At 38.7% G+C, this 15,673-nt stretch overlaps 1 protein-coding gene across 1 annotated transcript in view; it reads left to right on the forward strand.

Moving 5' to 3' along the window:
* Positions 1-15,673, forward strand: part of NEK10 (NIMA related kinase 10) — a 280,588-nt gene that overhangs the window by 235,375 nt on the left and 29,540 nt on the right. The window contains exons 32-33 of the mRNA XM_030933079.1: positions 10,384-10,413; positions 12,258-12,358. Of these exons, the coding sequence (XP_030788939.1) occupies positions 10,384-10,413; positions 12,258-12,358 (131 nt within the window). The remainder of the gene's footprint in view (positions 1-10,383; positions 10,414-12,257; positions 12,359-15,673) is intronic.

Below are 15,673 nucleotides of genomic sequence, written 5' to 3' on the forward strand. Positions count from 1 at the left end.
TGAAGAATGATGGTGGTATTTTGATGGGGATTGCATTGAATTTGTAGACTGTTTTTGGCAGTATGGTCATTTTCACAGTATTGATTCTACTCATCCCCGAGCATGGGCTGTGTTTCCATTTGTTTGTGTGAGCTATGATTTCTTTCAGCAGTGTTTTGTAGTTTTCCTTGTAGAGGTCTTTTGACTTCTTGGTTAGGTATATTCCTAAGTATTTTTATTTTATTTATTGTTTTGAGACAGAGTCTCACTCTGTTGCCAGGCTGGAGTGCAGTGGTGCAATTTTGGCTCACTGCAACCTCCGCCTCCCGAGTTCAAGTGATTCTTTTGCCTCAATCTCCTGAATAGCTGGGACTACAGGTGCGTGCTACCATACCCAGCTGATTTTTGTATTTTTAGTAGAGACATGGTTTCACCATGTTGGCCAGGATGGTCTCAATCTCTTGACCTCGTGATCTGCCCATCTTGGCCTCCCAAACTGCTGGGATTACAGGTGTGAGCCACCACGCCCAGCCACTATTTATATTTTCTGCAGCTATTGTGAAAGGAATTGAGTTCTTGATTTGATTCTCCACTTGGTTGCTGTTGGTGTATAGAAGAGCTACTGATTTGTGTACATTAATCTTGTATCTGGAAAATTTGCTGAATTCTTTTATCAATTCTAGGAGCTTTCTGGAGGAGTCTTTAGGATTTTCAAGGTAAATGATCGTATTGTCAGCAAACAGTGACAGTTTGACTTCCTCTTTACTGATTAGGTGAATCTCTTGAAGACAGCAGATAATTGGTTGGTGAGTTCTTATCCATTCTGTGGTTCTGTATGTTTTAAGCAGAGCATTTAGGCCATTTACATTCAATGTTAGTATTGAAATGTGAGGTACCATTGCATTCATTGTGCTATTTGTTGCCTGTGCACTTTTGTTTTCTTGTTTTTTGTTTTTGCTTTTTAACTTATATTTTTGTTTTATAGGTCCTGTGTGATTTATGCTTAAGTAGATGCTGTTTTGATGTGTTTCCAGGATTTGTTTCAAGATTTAAAGTTCCTTTTAGCAGTTCTTGTAGTGGTGGCTTGGTAGTGGTGAATTCTCTTAGCATTTGTTTGTCTGAAAAAGATTGTATCTTTCCTTTATATACGATGTTTCATTTTGTTAGATACAAAATTCTTGGCTGATAATTGTTTTGTTTGAGGAGGCTGAAGATAGGGCTCCAATCCCTTCTAGCTTGTAGGGTTTCTGCTGAGAAATCTGCTATTAATCTAATAGGTTTTCCTTTATAGGCTACTTGGCACTTCTATCTCACAGCTCTTAAGATTCTTTCCTTTGTCTTAACTTTGGATAATAGATGACAGTGTGCCTAGGTGATGATCTTTTTGCAATGAATTTCCCAGGTGTTCTTTGTGCTTCTTGTTTTCTCATGTCTAGGTCTCTAGCGAGGCCGGGGAAGTGTTCCTCGATTATTCCCCCAAATATGTTTTCCAAGCTTTTATAATTCTCTTCTTCCTCAGGAACACCAATTATTCTTAGACTTGGTTGTTTAACATAATCCCAGACGTCTTGGAGGCTTTGCTCATATTTTCTTATTCCTTTTTCTTTGTCTTTGTTGGATTGGGTTAATTTGAAGACGTTGTCTTTGAGCTCTACTTGTTCAGTTCTATTGCTGAAACTTTCCAGAGCATTTTGTATTTCTATAAATGTGTCCAATGTTACCTGAATTTTTGACTGTTTTTACTTTAAACTGTCTATTTCCCTGAGTATTTCTCCCTTCACTTCTTGTATTGTGTTTTGGATTTTCTTGCACTGGACTTTGCCTTTCTCTGGTTCCTCCCTGACTAGCTTAGTAACTTCCTGAATTATTTTTCAGGTAAATTAGGTATTTCTTCTTGGTTTGGCTCCATTGCTGGTGAACAAGTGTGGTTTTTTGGGGGTGTTGCAGAGCCTTGTTTTGTCATATTGCCAGGGTTGGTTTTCTGGTTCCTTCTTATTTGGGTAGGCTCTATCAGAGGGAATGTCTAGGGCTGAAGGCTGTTGTTCAGATTCTTTTGTCCCAGTGGGTGTTCCCTTGATGTAGTACTCTCACCCTTTTCCTATGGATGTGGCTTCCTGTGAACTGAAGCTCGGTGATTGTTGTGTCTCTTCTGGATCTAGCCACCCAGCAAGTCTACCCAGCTCCAGGATGGTACTGGGGGTTTTCTGCACAGAGTTCTGTGATGTGAACCATCTATGGGTCTCTCAGCCATGGATGCCAGTGCCCGTTCTGGTGGAGGTGGCGGGGCGGAGGTTGCAATGGACTCCATGAGGGTTCTTAGCTTTGGTGGTTTAATGCTCTATTTTTGTGCTGGTTGGCCTCCTCCCAGGAGGTGGTGTTTTCCAAACAGCATCAGCTATGGTAGTATGGAGAGGGACTGGCGGTGGGCAGGGCCCTAGAACTCCCAAGATTTTACATCCTTTGTCTTCCGCTACCAGAGTGGGTAGGAAAGGGCCATCCGTTGGGGGCAGAGCTATACCTGAGCTCAGACTCTCCTTGGGCAGATCTTGCTGCTGCTGAGCATTTGGGGTGTCTCCCACATCCTGCAGGAGCAGTCTGCTTCCTTCAGAGGGTCTGTGAGTCCTCTCAGGATTCCTAGTTTGTTCTTGGAGTTGATCTGGAGCTAAAATGCATAAATGTTTTTCATGGCATCTAGAATAGTGAATCCTTTCTGGGAGGCTTTCAATAGACTTTGTGTAGATTCATCAGAGGAATCACTGTCTATGGCAGCTATAGCCTTATGAAATGAATTTCTGAAATAATGGGACTTGAAAGTCAAAATGACTCTTTGATCATTGGGCTGAAGAATGGATGTCGTGTTAGCATACATGAAAACAACATTAATAGCCAGGTGTGGTGGGTCACGCCTGTAATCTCAGCACTTTGGGAGGCCAAGGTTGGTGGATCATGAGGTCAGGAGATTGAGACCATTCTGGCTAACACGGTGAAACCCCATCCTTACTAAAAATACAAAAAATTAGCTGGGCGTGGTGATGGGTGCCTGTAGTCCCAGCTACTCAGGAGGCTGAGGCAGGAGAATGGCGTGAACCTGGGAGGTGGAGCTTGCAGTGAGCCCAGATCGCACCACTGCACTCCAGTCTGGGTGACAGAGCGGAACTCCATCTTGAAAAAGAAAACAACATTAATATCCTGTACCTCCTCATCACAGCTGTTAGATGACCAAGTATTTTGTCAATGAACATCAATATTTTGATGGGAATCTTTATTTCAGAGCAGTAGATCTCAAGAGTTGGCTTAAAATATTCAATAGACAGACTGCTGTCATCCAGGCTTTGTTGTTTTATTTATAGAGCATAGGCAGAATAGATTTAGTAAAATTCTTAAGGGCCCTAGCCTAATATTTTTGGAATGATCAATGAGCATTGGCTTCAACCTAAGATTACCTGTTGCATTAGCTCCTAACAAGAGAGTAAGCCCATACTTTGAAGCCTGGCTTTGACTTCTCCTCCCTAGCTATGAAAATCCTAGGTGGCATCTTCTTGCAATAAAAGGCTGTTTTGTCTACCTTGAAAATCTATTGTTTAGTGTAGCCATCTTCATCAGTTATCTTAGCTGGATCATAATAAGATCTTATCCTGCTGCAGCTTCTATATCAGTATTTGCTGCTTCACCTTGTATTTTTATGTTATGGAAATGACTTCTCTCCTTAAACTGGATGAACCAACATCTGCTACTTCCAACTTTCCTTCTGCAGCTCTCTCACCTCTCTCAGACTTCATAGAGTTGAAGAGAGTTGGGGCCTTCCTCTGGATTCGGTTTTGGCTTAAGGGAATGTTGTGGCAGGTTTGATCTTTTAGCTTCTAAATCTTTCTCCATATAAGCAATAAGGCTGTCATTGTTATTATTCATGTGTTCACTATAGTAGCTCTTCTAATTTTCTACAAAAACTTTTTCTCTGCATTCACAGCTTGGCTAACTATTTGATGCAAGAGGCCTAGCTTTCTGGTATCTTGGCTTTTGACATGCCTTTCTCACTAAATTTTATCATTTCTGCCTTTTGATTGAAAGTAAGAGACATGTGACTCTTTTTTCCACTTGAACAATTAGAGGCCATTGTAGGATTATTAACTAGCTTAAACTCAGTATTATTGTGTCGCAGGGAATAGGAAGGCCTACAAAGAAGGGAGAGATGGGAGAACGGCTAGTTGCTGGAACAGTCAGAGTACACACAATGTCCATCCATTCAGTTTACTATCTTATATGAGTGCAGTTTGTGGTGCCCCAAAACAATTACAATGGTAACATCCATGATCAGTCATCACAGATCATCACAACAGATCTAATAATGAAAATGTTTGAAATATTGCAAGAATTACCAAAATGTGACACAGAGGCATGAAGTAAATGCATGCTACTGAAAAAATGGGGCCAGTAGCCCTGCTTAATGCAGAATTGACACAAAACTTCAATTTCTTAAAAAAAAGCAACATCTTTGAAATGCAATAAAATAAGGTGCAATGAAATGAGGTATGCCTATAAATATCTTGAGTATTTCCTCTGAGATCAGGCCCTTGGAAACTATTTATTGAGTAACTGATTTAGGCCATCACTGTATAAACTCTTGTTTGTCTTTGCTATTGTATTGAGAGCAACTGCATAAGTAATCTGAAGCAGTGAGGGAATCACTGATTTTTTTATATTAGACTTTTAAAATATTTTATTTTTATTTAAACTTATTTTATTATATTAAAATATATACATATATATTTTTTAGATTTCAGATTGAGATAAGAAATTTCCTTTACCAATGATTATTTGCTTCCTCATTCTTCATAACAAGGGAGGTGCCAAACGACTCTGTATAAGGTCCCAGGAGGATGCTTCTTGGAGATGTAGATTTTTTTCATGGTCATTGTAGCGTAATGTGTTTTCAAAGGGATACTCATTTTACAAAAGTTACTGGTGGTTCCAGTTCAAGCCTGAATCCAAATTGCATATCAGCTGTTAAATGGCAGTTCACACTTGTGCCGTTTGGGTTTCTGCCTGGGAGGAAAGGCTAAAGTAAGTAAGGGTTGAAAGGTATCCCACTCTCTGGTAGGAGTAAAGGGAGGTAGGTCAGCATGACTTGGGTGATGATTGTAGCATGGTGTACAAAATAATTGAATTAATAGAGGAAAACATCACCCTCAAATTCCCAATTGCCATTATTAGTAATTTATAGTGGATTTAAAAAATGTTAAAAGTATTTACAAATATGCTTTGAATTAGTTTGTTGCATTGACCAATTTGAGGATTGAGGATGGTGACAGAAGAGCCAATTATAAGAAGATGAAACCTGGATATCAAAGACCTTAGGTTAATGTGGAGTCTTTTACGCATGAGCCATACTATTTTGGACATACATATGGACATCTAACCAAATTATTCCTGTGTGGAAATGTAAGCACCAGTAGCTAAGATTCTATCCATGTGTTGGCTCCTGTCTGGGGAGTATTTTTTTTTAAGGATCTCAGAGTACATTTAAACCATAAGGGAGTATTAATCATTAAACCAGTCATTAAGCTTCTGTTAATTCCCTTTCTTCAAGAAAAATGATGATATAACTAAGGCTGTGTCCAAACTATTCTATAATGGTTGCTACAGCACTACCCTCTCCTGAAAGCAAAAGGCCTCTTTCTTCTCTCTGGGCTACCTGCCTGCCCTCCACTATAGCTGGAACCTTGTTCATTCTTAATTGACTCTGCTCAGTATGGATTCAGTAATTTATTTGGGATGTTTCATATAGTGTGTCAATTAAAAATTTTTCTGTTTATATAACTGCTTATTATTTTTTATCTTGGGGTGCAAAATCACAATTCTTAAAGTTATTCTTTAGCAAGTGTCCGAGTTTTTTCAACCCATTAATGATAGAACCAGGTGGAAGACAAAAAAGCTGATTCAGGAGCATTGGAAGAACAGAGATTTATGTAGTTAGGCAAGAAAAAAAAGCTGAAATAAGATTGCTAAATTAAGTGTAAGACTGGTAGAACTTCTATAGGGTAATAAAATGATATCATTTTTGTGATCAAGTTCTTGACTGGGTGTAAAATCATACCAGCATATTAATTTCAGCAGGTTAACCTCTAACACTACAGGCCTGTAAACTGTCTGCTCCTTTATTGGTGTAGATTGTTAGTTAAATATACTGTGACATTACCCATTATAGGAATATAAGACACATTACATGAAAGAGGCTCAGCCAGAATTCAAGAGTTAAGGACTTCAAAGCAGCCTTGCGTCTGGCCTTTAAACAGCTTGTTCCTGAAGTTTCAAATGAAAGAAAGTTTGTTGCCTGATCACCCAGAGGTGAAAGGAGCTGATGCTTTGACTCAGCTTCCTGCTATTCCGTGAGAAACTCCACCGGAGGCTGGGGTAACAGGGGCATCTAGACCTAGACTGCCAAGCTCCTTCCGAACAATTTTTGTCTGATTATAGAATGGTCTGCTGGTCTGTGTTGGGAAGTATCCATCGTCCATGCACCATCTCCTCTGTCACTTCCCTCTCTCTTCTGATGGAACATCATATTCTCAGTGTCTCAGTTCCAAGTTTCAGCAGTCCTTGGCTCCTGCTCCCCATGTGGAAACAGCTACAGGGCACTGTAGAGTGATTTACCCCACAACGTGTGTGACCTCAGCCCCCTTGGTTCTAGTCCCATTTTTACCATGCGCACATTTCAGATGAAGAAACTAAGGCTCAAAGACGTTGTAACTTTCTGAAAACCATATTGCTAGTGCCTAGCAGAGAGACAATGCAAGCCAGGCCTCTGACTTCAACCGTTTGAGCCTCTTCCAGTGAGATCACCTCTCCTGAAATAAAATCAGCCTTATTTCTCCTCACAATCGTGTATGGTCCCTGGCTACCTCTTCAGCTGTATACATACCGTACTTTTTTTTTTACTGTACTGCACACCAGCTAAACTGAACACTTTGCTGTTCTTCAGTTGCAGCTGTCACTTAGCTGACTTCGCCCTTTGATGGAATTATTCCTTCTCCTAAGAACCCACACTCACAACTTCCCTCACACCCAATGCATTTCCTGTGCTATGGAAGGCCTTCTAATTCTTCCCGGTCTTCTCAAATGTAACATTTGAATCTGCTCTTTATCCCACATCCATGGTTGTCTGGGTGAACCTTCCATGTAATCCTTATGAGTTCAAGATTCTTCATCTAACCATGGACACAGGGATTGATTGCTGAACATTTATAGATCTGAACTACAATTATGTTACTTTATTTCATTGTTATGATAGTTAAGAGGTGAGAGTAAATTTATATTGTAGTTTGACAAGACTGTTGGTCCAATATAGAGAAGCTCATGTATGTTTTGGCCCCCCATTCATGAAAACAATATATTTTTTTGCTTCTTCACGGATTTCCTTCCTTAACCCTTTTTGTCTCCAGTTCTCTAAAAGTTCCTGATTCTTAGCTGAGAGAATTCAGAAAAATAATATATTGATACCATGTTTTGGTCAACTGGGAGAATACAGTATAACCCACTTTTCTGGGTTTCATTTGTAGTTATTAACAGCTTCAAAGTGTATGTTGTGAATTATAGTTTCAATAGAATGGACATATCGTGTCAAAGCACCAGAGATGGGTAACTAACTTGGCTATTTTATTATACAACTAAAGGAGAATGTAGTGCACAGCAATCGCTGTAAAGACCTTATGCTTCCAGCTTATTATATCTACGTGCTTTCCAAAAATAGTTAATTAAATGTTAAGAGAGATAGGTAGAACATCATGTTAAAAGTAGCAATCCTTTTAAGAAGAGAAATAATATTTCAGGATGGGAAGGAGATATTGTTTTGTATTTGCAGTAACCAGAAGCGCCTTCTAGCTGTGTCCTTGCGTGGTAGAACGGGGTGACCACCTCCCTTTGGCCTCTTTTATAACGATGCTGATTCCATTCATGAGGCCTCCGCCCTTATGACCTAATCACCTCCCAAGCTCACTTCCTCCAAATGCCATTGCCTTGGGGATTAGGATTTCAACCTGTGAATTTTGGTGGTTCAGAAGCGTTTAGACCATCGCACTCAGTCTCCTCATCTGTAAAATGGGGATAGAATCTACACCAATAAGGGAGCAGACAGTTTACAGGCACTGGGAGCTGTTTTACTCATTTAGTCTCCTCTGTGGATTAAAGGAGACTAAATACGTAAAACACCTCCCAGTGTCTCACCCAAGTCCCTGCTAAAAAAAGGACTGCTCTTCTTGCAAGTCCTCTGACCTAACTCTGCAAAGGGGAAACAAATAGCTCTTTAGTGTCATGCTTGCCACAGGGTAAGCCAGCAAATATAATTATGTAATGACTTTTTGACGCTTTTAAGTAAATTGCCTCTTATGAGAAATTTTGTAGTTTCCTTCTAAGTTTTCAAACACTAGTCAAATTTACTATTTTAATAAAAACTATAAAAGAATACAAAGTATCTCAATATTTTAAACTTTGATTTCATTTAAATTTTAAGGAGACCAAATATTGTGTATATATTTTTGCTGTAGGAAATACCACATAGATATTAATCATGGATCATGGGCATATTATGTATGACTGACATTGCACGTGAACTGTGATCAGCCTCATAGATGTCTTTTTTAATAAAAAATGGTTTTAATAAAAATATGCTCAGTACAAAATTGGTAATATAAATATATGCTGCATTTTTTTTTTTTTTTTTTTTTTTTTTTTTTTTTTTTAGTGAACAATTAGGAAGTGTAGTATTTTCAGTGGGCTAATCTAAAAGATTTACTGAGAGAGAATGTTTTTAAAGCTAGATAAAATGATACAGCTAATACTTGCCAAATGCTTGGCAGTTAATAACCTTTAAATGAAGAATAAAAATACGCTTTGGGAGGCCGAGGGGGGTGGATCACTTGAGGCCAGGAGTTTGAGACGAGCCTGTCCAATGTGGTAAAACCCTGTCTCTACTAAGAATATAAAAGCCGAGTATGGTGGTGCATGCCTGTGGTCCTAGCTACTCGGGAGGCTGAGGCAGGAGGACTGCTTGAGCCCAGGAGGCAGAGGCTGCAGTGAACTGTGATCATGCCACTGCACTCCAGCCTGAGTGACAGAGTAAGACCCTGTCTCAATTTTTAAAAAATTCAGTAAAAGGATGAGTATTCAGAATATCTAACGAGCATTTACAAATCAGTAAGAACAAAGAACTATGGATACCAGCAAGAAATTTACCAAAGAAGTACAGCAACCATAGCATTTAGATCAATACAAAAAACAATCAGATTGGCACAGTGGAAAAGTTTGATAATATATAATGTTGACTGAGGTGTAGAAAAATGGATTCTTTTCTGATCAGAGTATAAACTGACTCAGCCACTTAAAAATGTATTTGTTACAATGTATCCTCGGGTTCAGCTATTTCACTTCACTGTGTCTACCCTAAAAGAACTCTTGTACTTATGCACAATGAGGCATGCTGGTGTATATTCACTGCGGCATCACTTATTATCATGAGAAAGTGAAAGCAAACTAAGTGTCCGCTAAGACAGAAGTGGCTATGTAAACTACAGTGCATCCAGAACTCATAGTGGTCTTCAGTGGTCACAGAGAATGGGCTAGAACAGCGTATGTCGATAATAAACAATCTCCATGATAGACTGTGAAAAAAGTGAAAAAAAACAAATTGTACAACAGTTTGTGTGATGTGATGTGTCACCATTTGTTTACAAAGGAAAGGAAGGAAGGAGGGAGGAAAGAAGAGAGGAAGAGTGCAAGGGAGAAAGAGGAAAGGAGGAAGGGAGAACGGACAGACTACTATAGATTTTCCATAATAGTAGCTTTCAAACACTTGGAAATGACTGTCAATAGAAAACACATTTTATATCTTGACTGAGTGGACCCTTCCAATGTACTCTGAAATTTTAAAATCTAGTTCCAATTCATTTGACATCATTTTTCAAAATGCTGATCATGACTCATTAACATTGGCTTCAGTACTCAAGTATGGTTTGAAAAGTACCGTTTTGAAGTATACATTTATGTATGTAAATGGATAGAAAAGTGAGTGGAAGTCAATACACCACTCTGATATCACGAGTTATTTCTGGGGAGGTGGCTGTGATGGATGGTGGCTCCTAGGAGCCTTGAATCTCATTTCTCATTTGTAATACTAACATTTTTGTTTGTTTGCTTGCTTGTTTTTATAGGGGCATGTGTAATTAAATATTTTTAACTTTATTTTTTAATAACTAAGTAATCAAAATTATTTCCAAAAGTCAAGGATGTTTTGGGATTGTAAGGGTAGTGGTCAAAAGGTCTCAAGAAAAATAATTTTTAAGTTAAAAAAATTGAATAGTTGATTAATTCAGAAGGCAGACATTCTAGCTAACTCTTTGTTTTTGTATTTAGGGCCACAGATGGACACATTCTTGTGGCAAGGTAGAGTCAAACCTATGTGATATCACATTCAAAATGTCATCACAGACCTAAGAACTCTCTGCCATGCTGTGAGATTTTAGCTCTTTACCTATGAATGTTACATCTAGAAATCAAAAACATAAAGTAGTTTGTATAAAAATGATTTAAAAAAACCAAGCTCTCCATTTTCAGAAAATGCAAAGTTAATTTTTCTGTAGCAACATCAACTTGGTCATGTTACACAGTGTCTAGTATTTGGTTTGGGTCTAGACAAACAGTTATATTTTAAGAATTATTTCTCCAAGAAGCACTACTGTAGAAAATATGGCATGTGTACACTTGACCATCTCCACAAGACGGAGCAGACAATCCAGCTCTCTGTTTTCTATTTTAGAGCTACATTAACTCTTTCTATTTGCCTCTTTATATTTTTATCCCAAGGGTATTTATTAAACCTCATATTAATAATCAAATAATTGATATTAAAAGGAGTAAACATTGTGTCCATGGGATATAGACTCTTTAAGTTTCAAACATTTAAACAAGGTATTAATTGCAGATGAGCTAGAACTAGATTATTTCTTGTGCTAAATTATAAACTAACTCAGTAAAGATATCTGTAAAGAAAGCAGTATTTCTTTGAATGTTTATATTTTATTCTTTTTTGCATTTTGTGTCTTTATACATTTTCATATGCTTATAATAAAACAAGTTGACTCTTTTAAATGACTACATTGAATGTTCTCTTTAAATGTCTTGAAAACAAAATATTTATGGTAAAATATGCAAGCTTTCTCAGAAAGTGCTTATAAAAGAAGCATTTTTAAAAATGCTTAGCTGTTGTTAAAGCAATGACTATCTTCATGTTTGACTTCATAGTGGCTCTGTGTGAAGGGAAGAAAAGAGGGTCTTTGGAACTTTCAACTTTTTTTCTTAAAGGAAATTGGCAAGAAAAGTTTTATTGCAGAAAGCACACTCTCGGTTAAGGGGAGGAAGGGAAAGAGAAAGAGAAGGAAGAGAAAGGAAGGAAGGTAATGCACATCACATATCTGAAGTCTCTTTTTGTTTTATCCAGTGTGGTTCTGTGAGTGAAAAGAGGCATAGGTGGCCTTGTAGGTAATCTGGAGACAAAAGCCATTCCTTTAAATAGTTTTATAGTCCTCAGGTTAAAAACAGACTGTTTGTGGCTATGACAGAGGATGCTGGGAAGGCAGCTAACATACAATTTGACACCAAATTAGTCTGAAAACTGTGAAGGTGGTGTGGCTGTGTGATGAGAATTCAGGATAAATTATAAATGTGCTCCACTTAGACCTGGAGAGAAATCTAGGTGAAAATTATAATTTGTAATAATCAAAGGTTTGAAAGTTATTTAATTCTAGCTAAAAGAAATTTTCTTTTTTCCCTCTGTAAGAATGTCTATTCAGTGTATACATTTCATAGTTTTGATAAAATTAGTCTTAAAATATGTCATGGAGGGCATAATGAATTTAAAATTTAGAAGCATGATGGCCTCTTAACTATACATGTCTGAAGCCTGGCTTTTCAGTAGCCACTGTATCTAAGGCACTGCTGACTCCTGATGGCAGCCTACTGTAATGCCAGCAAAATGTCCAAGCAATAAGCAGTCTTTCAGATGTTATTACAGGTAATATCATTGTGTTACTTAGAAGTCTGAGAAGTAAAAGGAAGATATTGTTTATTCCATGGCATAAAATACTGAAGTACTACAGGGTCTCTGCATATTGTCTCACTGATAAGGTGAAGTCTTTACTTTAAAATTATTGTTAGAATTTTACTTCATTTTTTCATTAATATAATGTTTGAAAGAGAACTTGACTAACTACAAAATTTATCATCCACAGCATCAGCAGGAATTGCTGTGTCCCAGAGGAAAGTACGTCAGATCAGCGATCCTATTCAGCAGATACTAATTCAGCTGCACAAAATAATCTATATTACACAGGTCAGTGTTCTAGCTTTTTATTTCTTTTTCATCTTAAATGCAAGTTTGGTGCTAATATTGCTGAAGAACTATTTTATAGGACTTTAAGTTGAGTACTTGTTCTTATCCTCCCCAACTACATACATGTGGGGACACTTTAGCAGCAGAGCTGGGAAGGTAGTAGGGTAAAAGAGCAAATATATAGGATTTTTCCTATGATTCCTAACATCCTCTCTTACTGTTAGTGCCCAACCAAAACCAAACTTCAACACAAATGGCCCTTCTGTAGGGGTGAAAGTGGAGACAGAGTTAGGATTCTTTGCTCGTAAGCAGCTTTACTATAGGAAAGAAAGAGGAAAATAGTGCCCACCCGTTAATTCTGAGGATGCTAGGTTGAAAGTAGGACCTTTCAGAGAGTGAAAGTCAAAACCACACAAATCCAGAGTTGTTAAAACTTTCTATTTGTCAATCTCAGTGCCTCCTAGCACTGAGAAAATAATGCTAAAAGTGACTATTAATTATTGACAGAAATATGTCTAGAAATCAGCAACTTGAAGACTCTGTTATATATGGTTAATAAAAAATTTTTTTTTTAGACAAAGAAGTGCAGAAGACCTTTGGACATGAAAGCCAACATTATTTTGAAGTCTAAAATTGTATATCTTTTGTGGTTTATTCATTCATTCACTCACTTGACATATAATTATTAGGTGCCTACTATGTGCCAGATGCTATTCTAGGGACTTGAGATACATCCACGAGCAAAACATAAACATCGTCTTGCTCTAGATTCAGAGAACCAATGGGGCATGCTGTCAGCTGCCAGTTGTGGCAATTCCAACTAAATATCCAGATACTGAAGAGAAATACCACAAGTTTAATTGACCAACTTGGCCCATTGGGCTCATAATCCATTTAACTAACCCCCATCCCTACCCAAAACATCCCAAAGCAAAAAAATCATTAAAAATGGTGTACCATAGTAATATTGTAAGACTCTAGGAATCTTGATGTCAATTTGCAACCAGTGTCTAGTATTCGCTGAAAGCCTGTGTATTTCCTTTTCCCCAGTAAACAGTCACTCTAGTAAATGGCTGCAATTCTCCTTTGGAGGAAGATTTATAGTGTGCACTTGTAGTAATGTTTCAGGGCCCTTCCTCAAGGGGTCCCAGCTTTCCACTTAATCAAGGGGCTTTGAGTCTTTGAATTGACTTGCATCTGGAAACTGTGTGAGAGGCTGTAACTCTCCACTGTAGCAATGGCAACTTAGGGCAGGTTTCTGTCTACAACACCTAGATATTCTTTTCTGTTAAACTGATCAAGGAATACTTTAATAGGCAGACCATCTGTTTCTTTTCCAGGAACACCCTAGTCAACTAACCACCACCAAAGATCTCTGTTGGTTAAGCATTCTAAATAATAGTGCCTCCCTGCTTCCCTTTATGAAAGATGCTCTCAGTTTGCTATTGGTGGTCAAGTGCTGTCAGTTGGCCCCTGCCAACTGGATACATTGAAATCATGTATCGTTTGGTGTCATACCTGGCCTCCAAAGGAGAGCAACCACAGGGCTTATCAAGGATGCTAGTGCTCTCCTCTCCAATGTATTTCTCAATGCCTTAGTGAAAGGAGTGGCTTCTGGATGTTCTTGCTGAATATGGTTGGGGAGTGGGTGTGCAAGTCACACATGGTAAATGTACCCCAATGAGCCCATCTCTCAGAGCCTTTGAATTCCCCCATCCACATGCCAGAGATGCTCTGACATTTTACCCTCATCAAACACAGACCATGGTTAAGTACAAGTTTTAGTCAAACAACCAGTTAAACTACCTCCAGCTGCATGAACTAACATGTGAAATCTGGAATCTCTAGTGCGTGCACCCATATCAATGAATTCAGCCTGATGTAGTGCTATAGGTTTTACCCTTCCCGGCCTATCCTTCTTAGAATCTACTCCTGCACGTGTTCTCTGGGTTGCTACTGAAATGTAATAGCAAAATCTTGTAATTCTTTTCCTATTTCCTACTGGGTCACAGTTTATACTAATTCCCCTGGATCATATTGAAATAGGACCCTAGTTATGGATTTGATCCTCATTGTGTTGGGTCTCATGAGGAAATGAACATCCCTTTTAAAGACATTTGTCCTACATTAGGTTATCATAGGGTTTTCAAGCAAAGAAAGGCTCATCTTTTCAGGCCCTGAATGGCAAGCTATTTTTAATTGCTATGAAGGCTCAGAGTGACCTTGGTTTCAGGATTGTTAGTTTTACTTGGGTGGTCTCAACAATATGTTCCTATTCCAAGTTTTAGAATTCTTTTTTTCCTAACTTTCACATGAGAAATTTGATAACATGTGACTTCATCCAACCTTGTAATTTAGTAAGCTGCTCAATTAAGTTTCGATTATCAGGCATATCAGCACTGTAGCAGAACAAAACAATGGATTCTTTTAGGGCTATCATGGGATCTTTCCATGTCTCAGACCATGACTTGAACTGAGCTGTAAAGGACCCAAGCTTGTCATTTTCTTTCTGTAAGTGCTCCAGTGCGTTCAGAAGAATCCATTCTGTGCTGTAGTCCTGTGTCCTTCATTACTGTGTGCCAGTCAAGAACAGCAGCTATTTGGGCTTCCAAGGCACCTGCTTCAGTTGGCACTTCATCAGGATGATAACCTGATTAATTGTGATGCAACTGCATGCCATGGATTACTAGCATCCCATGTCCTATTGGCAACAAGCAAAGGAACAAACAAAACTCAGCACTGGACTCAGTTCCAAGGGCACAATCAAACCAATTCCCAAATCCTATCTGTATGGGCTCTTCTGAGACATTCCTAAAACCTGTATCTGTCTCAGTGAGGGTCTAGTCAGAAACCATACCATAATTTCAACAGGGAAGGTTTAATATAAAGAATTATTAACTATGATGAGTATTATCTACTAGGGAGGGGAAGAGAAATCTAAAGAATGTAGGAAGAGCACATAAAGAAGTCACAACTTCTAGGGCTGAGGCAGAGCACCCAAGAAAGGAACGAATATAGAAGTAGACACTCCCACGCTGGGTCGAAGTCCTGACCTTACTGCAAAGATCAGAAAAATTAGTAAGGTGCTATGCTGGAGAAACCTGAAGCGAAGTGTCCCTCTGGGGGACCTGGGCAAGCCCTCCACAGTGAGGTACTATGCCCTGGAACTTGCTGGGCATCAGCACTTGCGGGTTTTGTGCTGGGTAGCACCCTCCATGGGACCAGGGGAGGCCACCCCGAGTTAGATGTTGCTCCATGGAATTCTCTGCGGAGCTACCCGCAGAGTTGATACCACTGGATCTGACTGGGGGTTAG

Source organism: Rhinopithecus roxellana, chromosome 1, assembly GCF_007565055.1.
Source record: "Rhinopithecus roxellana isolate Shanxi Qingling chromosome 1, ASM756505v1, whole genome shotgun sequence".
In the NCBI taxonomy this organism is placed as follows: domain Eukaryota; kingdom Metazoa; phylum Chordata; class Mammalia; order Primates; family Cercopithecidae; genus Rhinopithecus; species Rhinopithecus roxellana.